The sequence below is a fragment of the Echinops telfairi genome, unplaced genomic scaffold (genome assembly GCF_000313985.2).
Source record: "Echinops telfairi isolate 266 unplaced genomic scaffold, ASM31398v2 ScPeMD7_3533;HRSCAF=4204_0, whole genome shotgun sequence".
In the NCBI taxonomy this organism is placed as follows: Eukaryota; Metazoa; Chordata; class Mammalia; order Afrosoricida; family Tenrecidae; genus Echinops; species Echinops telfairi.
Window position 1 is genome coordinate 67,116,380 of NW_022107431.1, and position 9,788 is coordinate 67,126,167.

At 39.7% G+C, this 9,788-nt stretch overlaps 1 protein-coding gene across 2 annotated transcripts in view; it reads right to left on the reverse strand.

Moving 5' to 3' along the window:
* Nucleotides 1-9,788, reverse strand: part of MAP3K7 (mitogen-activated protein kinase kinase kinase 7) — an 80,843-nt gene that overhangs the window by 27,103 nt on the left and 43,952 nt on the right. Inside the window, exons 10-12 of one of the 2 annotated variants that reach the window (XM_004710918.2) lie at nt 6,512-6,642; nt 5,888-6,017; nt 3,231-3,311 (exon numbers count right to left, since the gene is read on the reverse strand). In XM_004710918.2, the coding sequence (XP_004710975.1) occupies nt 3,231-3,311; nt 5,888-6,017; nt 6,512-6,642 (342 nt within the window). The remainder of the gene's footprint in view (nt 1-3,230; nt 3,312-5,887; nt 6,018-6,511; nt 6,643-9,788) is intronic. The other variant, XM_004710919.2, reaches the window with a different exon arrangement.

Consider the following 9,788-nt stretch of genomic DNA (forward strand, 5'->3'; position numbering starts at 1 on the left):
AAAAATGAGGAGCTGATGCCAAGGGCTTAGGTGGAGAGCAAATGTTTTGAGAATGATGAGGACAATGAATGTACAAATGTGCTTTACACAATGGATGGATGTATGGATTGTGGTAAGAGTTGTATGAGCTCCTAATAAAATGATTTTAAAAAACCAACTAAACTAAACCAACAGTTGCCCCAAACCAAAGATGAGAAAGTGAGGCGGGCATGGAAACCAGACAACTGGCAACAGGAGGCTGCAGGGGAAAACAGGGGCAGTGACAGTACGTTGCAGGAGTTGAAGTTAATGCCACAGAACAATCTGGATGCTGCACTATTGATTGGGAAAACTGCTGTTTAAACGTCCACTTAAAGCACGAGAAAAGTATTTTCTTAAAAAAAACAAAAAACAAAAAAACTCGAGAGGCAGTTCATTCCAAGAAGTATATTACACTGAATATTGTTTCATTTGACAAATGGGAAATATTATTTAAACTATTTATCCACATCATATAAAAAAGTACAGATGTGTTTTTTGTAATGGTTGGAACTGGGTTCCAGTATTTACTCATTATCAGTCTAGAGATAAGAAGTATTTGGTTAAAAAAAAAAAGTATTTGGTAATACCACAGAACTCTTGGGAACACACCTTGATATAAACAAGATGAGATAAAAACTACACAGTGTTAAGAAATTTGAGGCTTTAAATACTATCCTCCTTAATAATTAAAATGACCAAGTAGGCCATGTAAAATATTCTCAAAGTGTGGATATTTTTGATTAGTGTAAAATAACATGATCTAGGAACAAATTAATGTTTGGCTTTTATGGCTAACAGTTTCAATTTCAAGTACTGTACTTGAATTTTTTATTAAAAAAGTGAAACTGATTAGGATCCCGTTCAAGAAAACAATCCAGTTAATAATACATACTTAACTGTATTACTAAATAATTTCATTGAGCAACATGTTGTTTTGACAATTAGGAGAATTAATGATTCCTGATTCTGTAATGATTTAATATCAGAATGCCCCCCCCGCCGGCGTCCCCCCACCCCTCCCAGTTGAAGCGTTTTTTTCTTCTCTGGATATTGGAAAGGAGCAGCAAGGCAGAACCCTTCTACCTCCTAGGACTCAAACAAGAAAGAATACAGGTCTGATGTACAGTCAGAAGACCTAGGCAAAGGTGAGTTCTGCCTGAGTGACTGACCCTGGGCTAATCGCGCAATGCCATCAGACACCGTATATATACTCGTGCATAAGCTGGGTTTTTCAGCACATTTTTAATGCAGTTTATGTGGTAAAATTAGGTGCCTCAGCTGATATTCTGGTCGGCTTATACTTGAGTATATATATTAAGTTCTGCATCTGTAAAAAGGGTATACTTTTATCTGATAAGCTGGGTACATGGCTGTTATAAAGATCAATTCAAAAGATGTACTTTCCCCCTACTTTGGAGGTGATAGTGTGTATCTAAAAAGGCCTTCTAAGCCTTGGTCTGGTGCCGTTTTAAGTTGGGTATCTTGTACATTATAGTATGTTGAGCAGCATCTCTGCTCTCTACCCACTGGATGCCAGCAGCACTTGCCAGTTGTGACAACCAAAAACTATGTTCTAGGCATTGCTGAATGTCCCTGGAGTACAAGTTCACTTCTGCTCCATACTGTTATTCTGTCCTCCCTCCCTATGATCTGGAACAGTACTAAGTATAGTCTGTTCTTTTTTTAAAAAAAACAACTACTTTGGTTTATGTTTTCAATGGTTACTCATAAGAGCTGAGTTAAGATTAAACTGCCATTTATTTAACTTTTCCAGATTTCCTCAAATACGCAAGCAGCAGTATGTAAGCTTAAATGTTGCCCTTTTTTGTAGCCAAGAATAGTATTTCCTTATACCTCATCCCTTTTCAGCAGGGAGATAAAATGATCGCAGGTACTTTAAGCTGTTTATGACTCAATAAATTAAAACCACCCTGTGAGAGATAAGTTAACACTGCACAGCAGTAGTGACAATGTCCGAAAATAAATCATTTTGATCACCAGCCTAAAAACTCATTACTCTTAACACAAAAGAGCTTTGCACAGACAAGAAGTCCCCAGAGAATTATATAATTTCTATTTGTATCCTAGTTCCTAACCTGTGGAAATGCTCAATAATGGCTTGCTCATTTATTTACGAGCCACATAGTTACTCAGCACTCTGTGTAGGGCAGTGAGTCACACACGCTGATACCGTAAAAATGAAAGAAAAACATGGCTCCTCTGCTTAGTTTTCAGTTAGTAGTAATACAACATCGATGCTGAAAGTACAATGACAGACGACTGAGCTTTAAAGAATTCATCAAATCACACCCAGAAATGTGTATGAGAAAAATCATGTATTCCTTATTAAAATTTATGGCTAAATTAAGAGAGAGGATCAAGGAAAACCTAAAGCAGAGGGATTAATAAATCACAGTCATGATAATATACGAGCCAGTCTCACAGGTCAAATATGCCATTTACATTTCTATCAAGTGTGATTTAGATCCATTTAAGAAATGACCATTCGAAAAAAAAGCAGATTATATACTTGGGACACTAAAGTACCTACCATGTGTAAGTTTGGTATAAAAACGCTCAACCTTGCTTTGCAAAAAGGTTCTCTTGAAAATAAACAAGAATCTGAATAGACCATTTATTTTACACAATTCTTTGGCAAGATACTTTGCAAAACAACAAATCTCAAGCAATTTCACTAGGTTTTTGTTTTCTAGGTTAAAGCAGATGAAATTTTGAAAAACTCTTCACCCAACTTTGTATTTCACTTGCAACCAACAGAAAGAGACTTGGATAGAAAGCTTAAGGGGGGTCAAAAAGTAGCCATTGGGGAAAGAAAGGAACCAAGGGAAACAGAAAAACTGTGGACAGCCTATTCTTCTTTCTGTTGGGTGCAAACAAGGTCTGGGCTCAGCGCTTGTGCTCACAGAAGAGATGGAAGATGGTGACCGAATCCTGGGCTAGCACCTTCCCTTCTGTGAAAAGATTGACTTCCCTTTCTATTTCACCCCAATCATTGGACATTCGAGGGATTTTTCAAGGCCACTTCAGTGTAGACAGAGGTATGAAATTTCAGTCCAGCTCTATAATTGTTGCATGCAAGGTATCAATTTCCATGTTATAAAAACTGGAGCAAGAAGCATTTTTAAAAGAACCAAGGATTATTATTCCGGTTTCACAGCTATGAGACCAGCTCAGGTGGTCTAGGATACCTGATATGACGATCTCAGGGACATCCAGAATGTTGCCAAATGAAGCGGTTTTACGGTGGCCCCGTTTAGGCTTGGAACAGGCTGCAAAAACACATATATACAGTATACATGCAAACAACCACAAATAGGAACACAGAAAATGACTAGCTACAAAAACAGAATAATCTTTAAATAGTTGTTAATAACGTCATGCAGAATGGCATGCAGAACTATCTAACTTTTCATCCATGCTTAGAAAAGCTGTGCTTAAAGAGCAAACTACCAGTACAAGACATCTAACACACTCATTTTATTAGCAAAATAAAACAGGACAGACACAAAGGAAGCTGTAGGATAATGAAGCTAGATTTCAAATGTGTTCATAGGGACCATCTACCTAGGTGAAACCACTGATACGCAGTGAGAAAATGGAAGGAGGATGGAAGAGAGGTTAAGAGACATTTCTATTTTAATGATACACAGAGATACACACACACACACACACACACACACATACATTCAAATTAGGTGTTTCTTAAATTATGTTAGAGTAAAATCAGTGATTGATAATCATTGAATCAAAGTAAAAAATGTCATAATTAAAAATACTTCCCTCTAATAAACTATTTCCTAGAGCTTTCAAGGTTTAGAGTATATTACTGCCAAGTATTGATTAGTGTTGACAGGCTGGGGAGTATGAACCTTTCAAGGGAAAAAATTCACTAAATATATATAGATTATGTATAAGTCCAAGAATGCATGATAGCAAGTGTTCTACACTTCGGCCAACAACAACAAAAGGAATCATTTTAATGAGGGTGATTGTCCTTATAATCTAGTGAAATATTACTTCTGTAAGTAATAATAAACCAGGGCCTGACTTGAGAAATGCTAGTAGCAAAGTCACGAAACTACTATCATAATTCTACATGTTGTTTTAGGGTAGTAATCCGAATCGGGTAGGCTGATCTTGAATGACAACTCTGACGTGAAAATGGGCCCCCCACAGTATGGGGGTGTCTCCTTGTGTGTACCAACCATCTGACATTCCACAGAGAAGTCCTTATTTCAGGAGATACTTGTGACTCATGGAGAGAAGGGCAGCTTGTTAGTGGTTGATTACTTACACTCAACCCAGTAACTTCGAAAGACCCATCCATGCTTAGGGCACAGACTGCTAATTCCCTGCCAATCTCAGCAGTTCCACTCTCATTTAGAGTCACTGAGTTGGAATCAACTCCACGGCTATGGGTTCATTTCTTTGGAGTTTCCTTAGCAACAGAACCTTGATGCTCTCTACCTGTATATACAAAATCAGCAGGTCTCTGCCCTGGAAGCTATGTGTAGACACATGATCCTATTATGTTGGCCAATGCCAGGTGAGTGTGATTTGTTAGGTAGGACTTCTGGGAAAGTTACGTGAAAAAACTTGACTGTATGCACTTTTACCCTCTCTTCCTTCTTCCTTGTTGCTGCTGGAATGTGGATGTGAGGAACCCAATGTGACTTTGAGGATCGAAGCTATATAATAGGGATCGTTTGCGTTTGTGTGAAAACTCAACATTATGGGCTAAAAACACTGCTATTTTGGATGTTCCATTATATCTCATTCTGGAGCTAACTGATAAATTAAAAAACCATCATTAATTGAGGAAAAGTATGTACAGCATGATGGCCCATGATATGGCTCAGAACAGTATTACAGTAAGAGATTCAAGTGTAATTATTCAAAAAGTGTAATTAAAAAAAAAACACCTAAAAAAAGAAACACATGGTTAGCTAAGTTAAAAAAAAAAAATATATATATATATATACAAATACACATGGAAGTATACATGTATACATATAAAAATGTTAAGGGTTTATCTCTGGGTGGGGTAATTCCAGAAAGATTGCTTGTTTAGATTTCCACATATTCTACAATAGACATGTACTCATTGCTAGAATCAGCTCCACTCTACTCCTGCGAGAACAACAGTAAAAGCCCAACCTGAGCCAGCATTATAACAACAAAACCTGGTTAGAAAAGAAGGTTATTGGTTCATTCTAGGAACACAAAATGTAGCTGTTGTGTTCCTGACCAGAGCTTCCAGGAGCAATCATTTAAGAACTGGTAAGTGAAATTAAAACACAAACTTTCAAGATCTGGTAAAATTACTTGAAATATCATTTTTAACAACTAAAAACCAACTTAATTCTTGTGCTGGTGGGAGGGAGGAGAACAGGCAGTTCAGGCTGGGTCACATCCTATTGGGATCCAGAGTTTATTTTTCTGTTAACTTCAAAACAAGAATGTTGATATTATTTACGTTCTGCACCAAATTGGAAGACTCATTTAAAGTCCCCCAAAGGGGACTAACATTCTGTTTTTGACAAAATTTTAAATCTCAATTCAGTACACATTCTAGCTAAAAGAATTATCTTTGCTAGAAAGTATGATTAGGAAGATATATTTTATGGTCCAAATATCATACTTCTTTTATTTGGAATTTGAAATAACCTATTTTCCTGATTTGCTACAAAGCTTTAATGTATGTTGTAAGCCTACTTCTTACCTTAAATAAACTAGATACAAAAGCCATCTTGATATCCTCCTTACTAAAACAACAGAAACCACCATGCCACAATAAATTACCTACATTTCGCTCCTTCCCTCGGGGCCTTTAGTTCACTCTTACCTGTGGTTGCAGCGATCCGTGCTTCTATCTCAGACATGTCCGCACTCATCCGCTTGCCCTCGGAGGTTGGGGGCAAGCTCTCCACACTGCTCCCACGGGAAGCTCCCAAACTTAAACGCCCAGATTCACTCTGTTAAAATTACAGGCCAATTTGCATTAATGAAGATTTTAGATTTAGGAATCCTGGGCAGCCTAAAAGGAAGAAGATGCCAACTGAGATTTTTAGGGCATCCTATCTGCTCTGAAAGACAAAGGAAGTTTGTAGGGACAAAGTACAAGGTGCAGGAAGGGAAGCAGTGATACTGCCATTGTAAAAGGGCAATCATTGGAGCTGCGAGTCTGACACCCCAACTATTAGTAAACCTAAATGCCTTTGGTAAAATATTTTAAAACCAACAAATGTGTGTGACCAACAGCAATGAATGGGAAGATTTCAGGAAATTCCTTTAGTTAGGTAATTATGCAGGCAAAAAATATCCCCTTTGCATTTTAATGATCAAGCATTATCAGTGGGGATGACCATAGGAAGGGAATGATATGAAAGATGGTAAATTTCAGTTAGTACGATATTATGACTGCCATGTAAGGTTACGATATGATTTTACTTTTAAGAACATCACAAACCTGTTGCTTTGCTTGATTTTTCAATAATTTTGATTCTAAGCGTTTAATAGTATCATTTGTGGCCGGAAGTTGTTCCATGTTGGTGTCACTTTTATTACTGGTGTTGGTAGAAGTGATGTCCATGAATGAGCCTAGAAGCAGAAATATTCATGACTTTATGTTGCAAATAACAAATTGCATTCTACTTATAGCAAAGTATAAACAAGTAAATTTTTCAAAGTACTGATGGGATAAGTGAAAAATTAACAGTAACTTAATAATATATTTATAAAAGCTAGTAAGATACCCAAACAAACCCATTTTAAATGAAACTTAAATGAGAGGAGCCAAAATACCTAAAAAGTCTTCGTGGGCAAACAGTTAGTGCTGCTCTCAGGAAGAAGGGAGAGAGATGGGGAGGAGGAATATGCTGTTCATACATTCAACAAATATCTATGATGTGTACGCCATTTACAGAACAGCAGTAAATCACACAGACTACAGTACTTGACCCCGTGAAGCTAACACTAGCTAGGAAAATAGGCCATAAGTGGAATACATAGTACATTACATAATCATGAAGTGTTTTTTTTTTTAATGAGAGGGTGGGAGGAAGTGTTGGCTGGAATGTTGCCATTTTACACAGAGTTGCCATGGAAAGGCTCCCAGAGACACTGAGAGCCTTCTCCGGAGTGAGTAAGGCGCACAGTATACAGGTCTCTGGGGAAGAGCCATGGTTGCAGAGGGAATGAACACATGCAAAAGTGCTCAAGCAGGAAAGAGTCTGTTCAGCACATGGGAAGCCTGTGTAGTTACACCAGACTGGATGGAGAGGGAGGGAGGGAGGGAGGGAGTGGGCTATGAGGAAAGCAACATGGTCAGAGATGGGAACAAAGGGGGCGGTGAGAAGGGTCTGGAGGTGGGACAGATTGAAAAGCAGAAGCCGGGAGGATTTGTTGAGATTGGTTGTGAGATGATAGAAATAGGGAAGAGGCAGGATGACTTCATGGATTTTAGTCTGAACAAGCAGAAACGAGTATTTATTGATTGAGATGGGGAAAATTGTGAGTGACTGTGAAGAGAAAATTGGGAGCTTGGTGTGAAAAATGTTATATTTGAGATGTTTATTAAATGTCAAATAGGCAGTGAGCATGGAGCTCAGTCCTGAGGATGGGGAAATCTTCAACAAATCGATGGTGTAAAAACCACGATATTGATGAAATCACAAGGTCAAGGGAAAAGGAGAAAGGACAGCTGTGGGCACTCAAGGTGGGATGTATGAGACGTAACCAGCACAGGAAACTGAGAACACGTGACCAGAGAGATGGATGACAAAATCTAAGCCGGAATGGCGTCCTGGAGAGAGCACATGAAGAAAGCGATCAGAAGGAGAAAAGAAGGAACTGTGTCAAATGGGACTGATAGTCAAGTAAGATGATCAGTGGAAATCTTCTGCCAGACTGAGTAATATGGAGATTAGTGGTGACTTTGACAAGAGTGATGTAAGAAAAGCCTGAGTGAATTGGATTCAAGGAAGAACAGAGAAACCAGAAATTTTGATTTTACATATATGCTGTTGGAAAGATAAAGTAGTAAAGCTAACCTTAAATCTACTGATGGGGAGAGGGACAGAAATGGGAAGAGTGGATGGGATGCCAGGGACAAGGAGAAGGAACAAGAGCAAGGGCAGTTCCGTCTTAGTACCAGAACAGAAAAGAAGTGGGTACAGGTGCAGGTAGGTGGGCATATGTCGCCAGGAAGCTTGTAGAAATCCACTTCTCATCAGTCCAATATTCTTAAAGAAATAGCAAGCAAGGTCAGTCTAGAGTGAGACAAGGTGAGAAGGTGTTTGCAATCTGAGGGCAGGCTGAAGTGTGAAGCAAGTCAGCGAAGGGAGGAGCGAGTAACTGAGCTGAGAGGCAGTACAAACTGCAGCAGCTCTGAGCCCTTATCAGGGACAATGAGCGAATGTGGCTCCAGCCTCTGCGGCTGCACTGGTGCAGCCATGGCAAAGCTGAGTGTCACCTGTCAGTGAGGCTTGTGGTGTTTTAGTTTAGGTTGGAGAGCAGGGCTGGGAAGCAAGGATTTCTTTCAAAAAATCACACTAACTTCTTGCAGAATTGAGCGGAGTGAGGGCAGAAGGACCCTGAGATGACTGAGGCTGCCTGAGAAGGTGAAAAAATGGCTGAAGGAAACAGTATGGAAAGAAAGCTTAGACGGGGAGAAGCCAGTGATACAATTTTAGACAAGTTTAGTTTAGAATTCAAAGCAAGTAAAAGATTTTCAGTAAAATTACATTTTGCGGGCTACCTGAGTAGTAACCCAGCCTTAAAATAAGTACTTCTTGAAGCAGTGGTGGGGAAATAAGCCAATTAAAATTTTTTTGCCAGAAAAAGATTTTCTAAATTAAAAAAATTTGTAATTTGGGGGGGGGGCAGGAAAAATACGGTGAGAACAAAATCCATTTATTTCCTATAAACTTGATATAATAATAAAGAAATCTTTAAAATGTTATACATGTTGATGTGACAGGGGAATAGGGCACTGACCCACCCACGGGAAGGGTATTGTTTGTGTCTCCACAGGGAAAGAGGGACCAGATTTAAAGCCAGTGTCAGACAAATGCAGCTTGTTGGCAAGGAGTCGGGAGCCAGTGGAGGGGCCTGAGGGCTCGGCCGCCATGTTAGCTACAGGGACAACTGCCCCCTCCCCCCCCCTGCCAGAAGACGGCACTGAAGCTGCAGCTAGGGAAGAGGGGCATGTCTGATCAGCGAAAATGGGAGCACTTAGGGGGAGGAAGAGAGAGCGGAGCACATCCTGACCCACCAGGCCTGGAGGACGACATCCCCGCTCTGAACAGCCAATGCACAGAGTGGACAATATGACTGATCCCACCACGAGACATGCCGTCCTTTGATGGCCCTGGGCTCTAAGGGGGACAACACTGGAGACTCAGTGTCGGGACTGGCCCAGACTGACCCTGAGACACCGAGGCAAACCACTAAAAGTGTGCGGCAGAGCAATCGTGGGAGCAGAGCAGAGAGCCCCTGAGGGAGTACAAAGGACAGACTCTGGGGCCAGAGAATGGTACCCCATCGGTTCTGATCCTGACTGAAGGACACACTTAGAGATCAAAAATCAGACCTTGATCTATTTACAGGTTTTTCTTTCTGCTTAAAATTTTTTTCTTTTAATTAATTTATTCTTCTATGGGTAATTGGTTTCCTTTTTTGTTGCCATCGCTGTGTTCTGACTGATCGCCTATCTTGCTATGGCTTGGTTTTTGATGCATATTATT